Here is a 12587-nt window from a genome sequence, read left to right on the forward strand (position 1 = left end):
AAAAAACATTGACGTCACTACGTCAAGTTTCGTCACCACTAAGTTTAAAGTCTACGTCACCACTAAGTTTTAAGTGCACTGTAACGGCTTCATTAATTTAACATACTTTCCTTTGACGTTAATATTATTTTAACGTTAAAGTTTGGTAAATTACATAACAATTTTATAGGCGATGTTTTACAGACCTTATTAAAGAAAATAGTGAAGAATATAATCCACTTTCCAAAAGTGACAGACAGACATACGAAACTGGCGTATTATTATATAGATTAATTGATTAAAATCACCCTTAATAAAAATGCCCAAATTCTGAAATTAAGAAACAAAAGTTATAACAAATTTTTTTGTTAGCTAATTCCATAGATTCATCTAAGAACATCCTGTATTTATTTTTACAAAATTTATCAAACTTTGTTTTCTGGGAAAATAAATGCCTAGAGTTATACTTGTCGTGGGACTACAATTTACATGGCAATACTTTCAGAATTAATATTATCTAGCTAGCTACAATCCGTGTCAAAATATATTGGCAGTAAGCTACAAAAAGTGCAGTATAATCCTTTCCTACCCCCTCTCCCCCATTATCAATGTTTGGAAACGTGTTAGCACAACTTCTGAACATTGATACTGGGGGAAAGGGGGCTTTGTACTTATCTTGCTCTTGCTACACGTGTAAAAAGGGTTTATTGCCATTATTTTTGACCGGGATTGTAGCTAGCTTTTTTTTGTAATTTCACACACACACACACAAAAAAAAACAAAAAAAAAACAGTTATTATAACTGAACATCTAATAACAACAAATGAAGTATAACAACTCTGTTAAAGCTCCAATTAGGTAGGTTATTGTGTAAAATATAATATCATAATGATCAACCTAGCAAGCTGAACACCAGGAAAGAATATAAACCAGAACTTTAAAAAAACAAACCAAAAATGATATTTTCCATTTCTTTTACCAAACATTCATAATTATTTGACAAGTTAATTTGAGAAATAATGAAGGTAAACAAATTAATGTGTGCATTATTTCGCTAGAAAATCAAAAATTGTCTCTGAACTAACCGCCTTTTCAGGTTACTATTATATTCCGTCTGTGTATTCTGTGAAATGGAATGGTTAGTAAAATGGGCTTATTGTCTCAAAGCTATGAAGCCAATAGAGTTGATCCCTAGTATAAAGGGTGGACAATAAGCTATAAAGACTAAGCTTGGTTAGTCTGTTGTTTGATCGACACAATGGAACGTAAATGCCAGAAGCATAAATTGTCATAACATTCCTATCAGTAACGCTGATAATGTAACCTCCTCAGTAACTAGCTTAGTAACGAAAGTATTAACGACTAAAGGTTTTGCAGAAATGCTGCATCAAATGTTTTTTTTTTTTTTTTCTCAGCTTAACGTCCGTTTTTCATGCTAGCATGGGTTGGACGGGGTATATTAATGACCCTCTTCCAATCTGATCTAGACTGTGTTAGATCTAAACTCAACTTCCTCTGTATCAAGTCTGTTTTTATAACCTCCTGCCAAGTCTCTTCATAATTTTAGAGAAAAATAACTTCAGACGAAGTTTCACTTTAAGATTGCAAATTCATGCAATTAATGAAGAAAGGGACCATTGAAATTATCCTACCAAACAACTGCACACAAGCAGAAAGAAGGTTGGAACAACTAAAAGAGCGATTTAAAAAGAAATGAGCAGTTTTTCATGGACTACAAGAAATTGATGGAAAACATGATATCTTGCGGTTTTACTCTGATAACCCCCTTCCAGAGAGGAAAAACATATTATATACCACATCAATGTGTAAATAATGAAAACAACCATGGCAAGATTAGAATTATGTTTGGTTGTGGAGTCAAGTGTCAATCAACAATTGCTTAATGTTTGAACCTGATCTAACCAATTAACTTGTAGGGGTTGTGATAAGATTTAGAGAAGAATCAATCGCATTCATGCCAGACATAGAAAAATGTTTACCTAGTGTGAGTTTCTGAGAAGTATAGAAGTATGTAATGTTATTTGTGATGGCAGCAAAATGATAATAACCAAGATCCAGTAGACCATGAAATGTGTGTTCAGTGTTTGGAGCAGCATCATCCCCTTGTTACAGCAATTATGCTGTCAAACAAACTGCAGTCAACTTTGTGGATCAGTTTGGAATTGAAGCAGCTGAAATACTAGAGAAGATCTTCTATGTTGATGATTTACTAAAGTCTGTAAGAGAACAACAACTGGCAATTGAAGTGATAAATAAGAGTCGAGCAGGAGGAGTTAACATTGTGAAATTTGTATTTAACGAATTCCACTACTTTAAGAAAATCTTTGGATGACAAAAGTTAGATTTTAACACCACCACTGGATATTAACACTTGTGGAATCAAGAAAACGGTTGTTTCAAGTTTAAGATTAAGGTTGTTTGGGATGACAGGTTACCAGTAGGCATGTTGAAAAATTGGGATAGGTGGATTCGTAATGTTGAAACTTGGAAAACGTCAATGCCAATCACTATTTTCATCCAAAGAATTTTGGAGAAAAAGTACTGCAGTGGTAGTGACCATAACCAGTACTTCATGCATCATTTTTATGATGCATGTAGTACTGGTTATGGTAAGTGTCTTACTTAAGAATAAAAGATGAAATGGGAAGGATTCATTGTGCCTTTATATCTTAGATTGTGTGTTTCTGCTTTAATTTGAAATGCCATGATATTTTTACCTGTGTGGAGTCCCGCACAGGTAAAAATTTCATAAGCAAGCGATTTTTGTTGTTTTCATAACGATTCATAATGATTCTTAAACTTTGTATAGCCGTGTATTTACCACCATTTTAAAACCAATAATGGAGAATTAAAAGGTCTCGTAGAGCTGAGTTCTCAGAATTTCATAAGTTTGCTGTGTCATTTTTTGAACAATACAACGTTTCAAGCTTAAGACGTCGAGTTTTTGTAATATTATAACAAGATACCTTCATACCCTTAATGTTTTTGTCACATTAAACACTGAGATTTTAAAAACTTTATCAATGCTTAAAATAAATATATTAACTCTAATAAAAGAATTTAAAATGGTTGGTCAATTCAATTATTTTGGCGGTCAAAAAGCGGGAGTATTTGTAACTACTTATGAGACAAATGTATTAAACGTATGAAATTCCATTCGAAAAAAACGGGACATTTTTTGCTTATTATATAACATAGATACCTTATTGAAAAATTTGCATCTGAAATCAAAGGTGTAAAATATGTAGCTACAAGTGTTAATTTCCCATGATTTTTATTTGTGTCAAAATTTATTATTTATTTCTTTTCTATTAAACTTAGAAAGTAATATTTACAGACATTTTTGTTAGCACTATTTAAAGTTTAATTTTCTTCAAGAAATGCGATATTTTATGGTGATCACTTTATCATGATCTTTAATATAAAAACAATTCTTTTTAAAAAAGAAGACCCAAGCTTTCTTTAGCAACCAAGGTGTGTATGGAATCAATCTGGAGTTGTAGTACAATAATCAGAAAATGACCTAGAAGTCAAGAAGAAGGTTACTATGAACACAATGCAGGATAATAATAAGTTGTCAATAATTGAAAATTACTTATCGAGCTGGCAAAAAGCAAAAGGAGTAGTAGCGTATGTTCTTAAATATATCTTGATATTGCAATATCATGACCAGCAGAGAAAGCAAGAACAGTCGACATTAACATTAATTATCTTTATCTTAGCATTGACATGATAGAATATGCTGGATCAAAAATTACCAATCTACTATAAAGGAAACATTTTGCATCAGTACTTGATTCCCTAATATGGAAATTAAACTTAAGCTCATCCAGCACCACTTATAAATTGAATTCATTTGTTCATTCTCATGTAACATTATGAAAATGAACATGATGAAAACATAATCCATCCTATCTTGTTGCCAAAAAAACTTACAGAATTAATTGTTTGTTGTGTCATAATAAGGTAGCTCATAGTGAAGGAGGAACTTAGAAATAGATTTTCTAAATAGGAGCCAGAAAGATAATACATTCTCTTACCAACAAATGTCTTACATGTTGTAGCTTGACAGGGAAAGTTGCTAATCAGTTAATGGGCAATTTGCCAAATGAGAGATTACAACCAAAGCCGTCATTACCTACTGTGGTGTTGACATGTTAAAGCCTGGAGGAATGAGTTAAAGGTATGGAGCGAAGCTTACATGTTTAAGCAGTCGTGCTATTCACATGGAAATAACTTCGTCGTTAGAAAATGATGCCTTCATGCTTGCGTTAAAATGTTTTATAAACAGAAGAGGAAATATTAGAAGCATAATTTCTGATAATGGATCAAGTTTCGTTGGAGCCCAGTCAGAACTATGCAAAGCATTCAAAGAGATGGATCAAATGACTGTCAAAGAGATCTAACCACAGAGTGGATAATTTGGGAGAAAAAATTCCCCTAGCAGTATGGAAAAGACAAATATGTCAGTAAGATCCATATTGACTGCACTGCTAAAGACTCATGCCGGTTTTCTCAATAAAAAATGACTGAGGGGGAAGAAATTGTAAATCCAAGAGCTGTGACTGTTAAAACCCCCAACGATGTCAACAGGATATAACTATTTTGCCCAAGTCGACTTTCTACAATTAAAAGCAAAATGATTATGCCACAACATGACTCATATCCTCAATATGTTCTATCTAGTTGCATGGAATTTTAATGTTGGCAATATTGTTCTGTTAAAGATTGAACAGATCATTGTGATTGACTGATGGCAAGGTTAGTGAAAACATAGGCAGACAAGATGGGTATGATTTAGCCTTTCTTCGTCTTGGAATAAATAATGAACACATTGGTGAATATTTTACACAGAGCCAATTCATGTGCGAGATTATATGAAAAACTAGCTGAGGCAGTAAAAATTTTATTTATAAAGCGGGTTGACATTGATTTTTAAAAGAATGTCTTAAGATCTAGTGCTCATAATGCTGTATTTATTATAGTGTAGTTAAGTCTAGCTTAAGATAAACGCATTTCATATTCCTGTACAAGTTACTGACTCACACCTTAGGTGGCTAGTGTTTGGAAACGAAACATCAGGAATGAAAAGTTGTTTAATGGCGCGCCGTTTATTCATTTTTGTGCAAAAGGCACTTATTTCGCTTTCTGTATAAACGTTTGACTGATTTTTTCTGCCATTATGAGTCTTATCCCACATGTGTTGGATGTTGGATGGTTACTGATTACTTGTCATGGATTTTAAGTATGTTTAATCTTAGTCTTTCAACTATGGTTTTACATTGATTTAATATCATTTTGGAGCTTAAAACATATTGATTGCATCAATTATAAGGAACTTATAGCTAGCTATAGCTAAATTAGGTGCATTTTGGAAATTCATTCTGCAGACTTTGATTCTATTTTTTATTCCATTTTATTCTATTTCTAAAGTTTATATCAGTGTTGCTAATGATTTTGTATCTCCATTATGATAATCCGATTATCTTGAAATTTGTCATTTTAGATGATCCTGCACCCCAAAAGTCTTGACATGAATCAAATTTAATTGTAAATATAAGGTTCCACTTAATTATAGACAAGAACATCATTGGTTACATCACAAATTTATCGCCAATGAAGTCCAGAATTTGAATTTGTTATGTTGTTAAGATTTTTTAAATCGAAGAGAAATAAGCTGCATAGGAGCTTTTATATTATTTAGTATGCATATGTAGAGCCTAGCATATCTCACATTGGAAAAAAACACATCACAGAATTAAGATGCAAATCACAAAATTAGGACGTTTAAGCTAATTCATCTTTTGTTCAACCAGGAAAAATTTCCACTTTGTTTACCTGCATTTTTGCAAAGTTATTTTATGGAATACAAACCACGAGAGTGCTGATAAGCCGCATACACCATGAAAAGTGCAGGCGTTTTCTAGCGAGTTCAGCATTTTGAAAAAAATTCAGGTTTTAGCCTAAAAAAACCCATATAGAACCGAATAATGCCGGAACAAAAAAAAAGGTTTACCACAAAAACACTCAATGATTCACCACAAATTATTTAAAAAAGTATAAAAATTAAAATGAACTAACTATGTGGTAGCGAAGTGCTTAAAAGAACTGTTTTTTATGGTTTTTAATAAGATTTACTTGATAAATAACTTATACATAAACTTTATTAACTCCTTTCTCTTCAAGCGCATGCTTTCAACTGTCCTCCGCCATGTTTATGTTACAAGGTGTTGCATTTCGGGGCTCCGGGCGAGTTCAGGAAATTGCGGGCGGTTTTGGCGGACAACTATCAATTTAATTCGAAGAGGCCAACTCGCCCTTATATATGCTGGCATTTGCGGCTTATTGGCACCCTCGTTAAAAACCATGAAGTTGTGTGGCGAGATGAGTCACCAGAATATTACTGGAGTAATAAAAGGATGGTAGAGGACATATATTTTTTTCACTTTCAAAAAATGCAATAAATATAAGAAAGAAAAACAATTACATAATATTGTTATAGAGATTTACAAGAATAGCTGTCAGGTGCACTTTCTCAGTGTTAACGTTTATTGTTGTATAACACAATTTTTCAGGATTGAAGTCCGAAGTACCTGTACTTTTTTTCCTGATGTTACTTCTATTCCAATATGTTTGTGAAGATTTTTGAGAATCACATTCAAGCTGCTACTGTTTATAAATTCCTTGTCTTTCATAAGTGATATTTTTTTCTCATTTGCAAATTTGCTACTTAAAATTGCAGTAATATGATGTGCTGATGGTACAAACAGGACTTGTCTATTGGGTTTTACAGGAATCAATTATTCGCATACCCAGTGTTGTATCTTTGTTTTTTATATATATACTTACATATATAGTTAATTGTGCATTCTTTTGCTTTTGTTATTATTTTATAGTAAAAATTCTTTATATACAGTGTTTTTTTAATCCACATCACCCTCAAGTACTGCTGCTACCCCTTATAATAGAACATTTCCACAAAAGCGTAGATAGTTGAAAACCTTCTTGTTTCAACTGACAGAAGGTCAGAATAGCCTTCTGGCAGTTGTGAGTGTTTAAGCCGTCCCACTTTCTTGCATAGGCAGATTTTAACCATGTTCTAATTGATTTATTAGGATTGGATTGTGTGTTCAAACCAACAGGTTTTCTTGTTACTATATGGCACTGTAGCTTAGTGGTTATTACTCTCGCACTTTTTGCGATTAAATATGAGAGATTGAATGTTACTATAGCCTCAGGTTAACCTAAGCCATGTTAGGCAAATTAGGGAGATGGCACACTGTGTGGGCTGTTGGATGCTGCATAGAGTTGTCTAGTGACTGGGATCTGTGTAGCTCAAAATGAGCATTAAATTCTTTAGGACTCCCCATCTAAGCTATAGGCCCTTCTGGAAAATTAAAAACAGCTTTATCCCTCAATATTTGTGAGGCTAGATATGTAAAATATGCACATCTATCTATCTATTTATCCATCTATCGTTAGTGATGTCCCTTTAGGACTATTATACATTGAGGCATGCTTGATGTTATTACAGGTAATGACTGTAGGCATGTCACAAGGGAATTGTAAATAAGTTGTGTTTTTTGAGTTTTTTACTTTGCTCGAAACAAGTTTAGTGAATTTAGAGTTTGGTTATAAAGACATGGTGCTGACTAAGTTTTTTCTCTTTGAATATCATAAGTCTAAACTTATACCAATTGATACTTTACTTACTTCTTTTACATGGTTAGCAATTTTGTATTTGTTTTTCCATGTATATCTAAAAAGTCTAATTTATTAATATTAAAATTAAGAACCAAAACTCACCATTATCCAAAATCACTTGTCTGTGATCTCTTCCAGTGCCATATTTTAAGTTTGAGCCCATGCTGTGATGTTGTCCTTGCACAAAAGCAATAATATATATTCAAATAAATAAATACATACATATGAGATAATCTTTGCAATTGAGGTACAGGTCCATTAAACAAAAATTTCATTCTTTACAAATTTGAAGGCAAGTCATTATATATAATATTTATACCTTCAGCAGACACAAACTGGCCAATCACTGAAGCATTGCCAGCGCTGTTTTCTTGGAACTCAATTTCACTGACAATGCAAAGACTTTCAACCACTGAACCACAGCCAATACAAACAGCATCACCTCGTGCTTGATCATGATCAATTTCAGTCCCTCCACAATTTTTACAAGACACTCCCATCTTCATTCTAAAGTAATAATAGGTGCCATAGCTAAGTGGTTGTAACTCTCGTACTTTGTGTGGGAGAATGGAGTTTGTTTCCCATTAACAGTGATTTAATATGGGCAAGTGAATCTTACCATAGCCCTGGATTAACGCAAGCCATGCGAGGAAAATTGGGAAGATGGCACACTGTGAAGCTGTTGGATGTTGCAGAAATTTGTCTAGCAGAGCGCAGACCCTAATTGGTTCTGTGTAGCTAGAAATGAGCATAAAATACTCTAGCACTCCTGCTCTAAGCCATGGCTTCTCCTGGGAATAATAAACAGGGTATATCCCTCGATATTTGCGAAACTAGCCATTATAAAATATGCACATCTGTGATGCTCTCTAGGAAAATCGACCACTTCTCTTTTCGTATTAAAAAATACGAAATACGGATTTCGTATACAAATTTTCGTATTTTTAAAAATACGCAATTCTATTTTTAAAAATAGAATTTCGTATTTTTAAAAATGTTATAGTATCAAGCAAGTAATTAAATAAACTAAATAGAAAAATTACTCAATTTTACAAGTTTGTTTTTAATAGGTATTTAATTGGCCTAATGATTTCACAGGGACGTTTTTTCATCATTTTAAAATAAAATACAGCAACTTTAAAGCTTCGCAGAGACGTTTTCTCGTTATTTTAGAATGAAATACGGTAACGTTAGAGCTTCGCAGGGACGTTTTCTCGTAATTTTAGAATGAAATACAGTAACGCTAGAGCTTCGCAGAAACGTTTTCTCATCATTTTAGAATGAAATATGGTAACGTTAGAGCTTCGCAGGGACGTTTTCTTGTCATTTTAAAATGAAATACGGAAACTTTATAGCTTCGCAGAGACGTTTTCTCGTAATTTTAGAATGAAATATGGTAACGCTAGAGCTTCGCAGAAACGTTTTCTCGTCATTTTAGAATGAAATATGGTAACGTTAGAGCTTCGCAGGGACGTTTTCTTGTCATTTTAAAATGAAATACGGCAAACACCACTTTTCAAAATCATTTCAGAATAGTTTCAAAATTGTTTTAAAATCGTTTCAGAATAGTTTCAATTTGTATCAAAAATGAAACGATCTTGAAGATGATCCCTAACCAGACATTACTTTTTTATGTCATTGTATTTTAAAACTACCTCGTTTTTTAGAAATACGCATATTTTTAGAAATACGCATATTTTTAAAAATACGAAATACGGAATTCTATTGTTTTAAAAATACAAATTGAAAATAGAAGCGGTCGATTTTCCTAGAGAGCATCACAATTTAACTCTATAAAATATTATTAACATGTATGCAGTCAAATTTAGAGGGTTAAAATAAACACTTTAAACTCAATCTACTTTTTGTGAAAGTAGATTGAAGTTTTAACATAACGACACAACATATTTAACATATGACAACATTTTGTTGAAAACTTAGTTTCCATGGCTTTATTTCAAACTTAAATGGCAAAAGCATGATGGGTGGATTGCTTATGAGACTTGAAGACAACTGAAAAACCTATGTGGGAAGCTATACTCTTGCTACGCTATCCATTCTTATCCAACACTTAAAATAACAGGCAGTCAACAGTCACTAAATGCCAAAATTTGACTTTTGACCGATAGGGTACAAAAATGACTGTTGACTACCATGCAACTACCCCAAGTGAAAAGACGTCTCTGAAGGTTAATCAATGAGAAAAATTATTTATCAAGAGCGTAGCTGTACAGCAAAGCTTAAAAGCGTATATCACTACCAAAAACTCTAAGCGAATAAACAATCAATGTTTGCATTGGGATTTAACTGGATCATTTAAAACAGTTTTATATCACTTGTGAGTAAATTAAATTGTGAAACAAATGCTAATTTTTACCCTTTTTCTCGCTAGTGGTTTAATTAATGTTTCTTCTTTTTTATTTATTTTAGAAGAAATGTTTTTATAATGTAATGCTACTTTTTATATATTACAGAAACCTGACAAAAAGTTGACATTATTAAACAAATTCTAAAAAACGCAGTTTCACTTTCTTGATTTCATTTGAATTTACGGGGTAGCCAAAGCTTAAAACATCACATTTCACAAAAAAAATTAAACTTTAGATTTGTTAAAAAATGTCCTCAAACATTCCTTCTTGAATTTACTTAAAAAAAATATTTAATTTTGACACTTTCTATCAAAATCATGGCAAACTAGCTTGTAACTATAGATAATGTCACACCTTACAAATCATAGATGCAAATTTATCAACGTAATATTTTTTCGCATGGATATTTACATGTTATAATACATTTGTCCCATAAGTAATTAAAAAGTTTAAATAGAGAGTCCAGCTTTTAATGTGCATTTATAGTGTTTAAAATCCTGATCAATTTTTTTTGTCTGCCCAAAAAAACGACTTGACTGCCCAATTTATAGATTCACAGTAGTCATCTTGACCACCAGGGACAAAACATTTTTTTTTAAGTGATGCTAATCTAACGAAAAAGTATGTCATTTTTTAAACCATTAAAGTTTTTCATAGCCTAATCAGAATACACATTGCCTAGCTAGTTTACAGTGTGTTGCCTAACTTGGTTAAACATAAAAATTATTTTTTGATATATTGTTACTACTACCATAAGAAAACAAATTCAAGTAGTCTTACTGTTTCATGACACAAACATGGTTTGTGATATTGCAAAGTGCAGAAAAGTTCAATTTTATGTAGCCACTGGTTTGTTTGAGCTAAAAAAATTTGTAATTGTTGATAATTTTGATAAAATATACCTTATATATTAGCAATTCAATTTTATTTCATGATAAATACGCCAAGTTGTTCAACCAAGTTGTTCAGCTTTGTACAAGTCACTCCTCATGAGACAAAGAGCTCAGTTTTAATAAGATCGAACAAGTATTCCGTAAACAATGGTTGCAAGCAATGGAAAAAAACAGACATTATACCAAAAGATTCTTGGTTTTACATCTGCTCGTAACACCTTACTGACATTTCTTTCCAGAGGAGTATGGAAAAGTTTGTCTGGATTTCTTGAATGTAAAAAATAAAGTTTTCTCAATATTTGCATTTTATTATGTCAACAAATCCATGCCATTGTATAATTTATGTCATTTGTTTCCCTTTTTCATTTTTAAATTTATTGATTTTCATCCCTTACTCCTCTTATGATTATCATCCTTCAAAACTCACAGAACATAGTTTTGGATCCTCTAGATTCCTCTGGAATTTTGTTGGTATTGCGACAGCAGTGTGAAATTGCTGGTAAATATTTGCTTTTGCATGACAAACAATTTGAATCGTACTTATTTGGGATTGTGTTTATAGAATATAAGTAAAAAAGAATCCTATTGGTTAGGTTTCTTACCAAACTTGCTTAATGTCTTTTCTAGGACTTATACTTCTCGCTGCGGTTAGTTGAGTGCTGCACTTGCAACTTCATTTTTGTTACTAGATTCAGTCTTCTTGTTTTTACGCAGCCTGCTGAAAAAGGCATATTGCTGGCAAAGAAATTGTTGTTATTTAGTTAAAAGAGACATACTTAGTGCACTTCTTCATTTTTCAAAATATACCACCTAATTTTGACAATATATCAATAAATAATTTTTGTGTTTAGTTCCCGTTTTAAGTCACCATAGCCTAAAACTAGCTCATTCTGACTGCCTGGCTAAAGCAAGTGTGCACATGCTACTTTACATCTATTTTTAAAGGGGAACTTCAGTCAAAATCACTTTTTTTCTCTTTCTTTTATTGTAGTCAGAAAAGCATAAGAAATCAAAAACAACTTACTTGTTTTCCTTTTTTTGAAATTATTGTACTGCCCTTCGCATATTCAATTTTTTTCTCATTAAAAAACAGGTAGACACGATTTCATTTAGGACCGGACCCGATTATAAATAATGACGTCACATTGTGCAAAAAGTTTGAACAAGCACAGAAAACATTCATGTTGAACTTATAGTTTAAATTCAATCGCTTTTTGTATGTAGTTTACCTTTCTGCGTTTGTGCCAATTGATCAGAGAAGTGTAAAGAAGTTAGTTTTCACTGAATCCTGTCTTTGAAAAAGATAGAACTAAAACAAAAATGGCTAAAATAAATATGTCGTACCAAGCGATCAATGTTTTTTATATTTGTTCGTCGCACTTCGCAGATAGTTCTTTTAAAAGAGAACTCCAGGAAATAAAGTTCCAAAAACATTGCAAATTCGTAAAAATGCCTTTTGCGGTCAAAGATTCTCATTTTTTCTTATTTCATTATTTGTACTTATATCCACACAACACAACCAAATAATTTTTTTACATTTTTATATTAATTGGTATAATGTTCTGCTATTTCATATTATAGCAGAACATTATACAAATTTCCAATGGAAACACCAATAAAA

At 32.2% G+C, this 12587-nt stretch overlaps 1 protein-coding gene across 2 annotated transcripts in view; it reads right to left on the reverse strand.

Annotated features, from left to right (window-relative positions):
• Positions 1–12587, reverse strand: part of LOC130656832 (transcription factor IIIB 90 kDa subunit-like) — a 35115-nt gene that overhangs the window by 17408 nt on the left and 5120 nt on the right. For both annotated transcript variants that reach the window (XM_057459769.1, XM_057459770.1), the window contains exons 2-3: positions 8024–8211; positions 7807–7881 (exon numbers count right to left, since the gene is read on the reverse strand). In XM_057459769.1, coding sequence (XP_057315752.1) covers positions 7807–7881; positions 8024–8210 — 262 coding nt within the window. In that variant the 5' untranslated portion in view covers position 8211. The remainder of the gene's footprint in view (positions 1–7806; positions 7882–8023; positions 8212–12587) is intronic.

The sequence above is a fragment of the Hydractinia symbiolongicarpus genome, chromosome 9 (assembly GCF_029227915.1).
Source record: "Hydractinia symbiolongicarpus strain clone_291-10 chromosome 9, HSymV2.1, whole genome shotgun sequence".
Taxonomy (NCBI): Eukaryota; Metazoa; Cnidaria; class Hydrozoa; order Anthoathecata; family Hydractiniidae; genus Hydractinia; species Hydractinia symbiolongicarpus.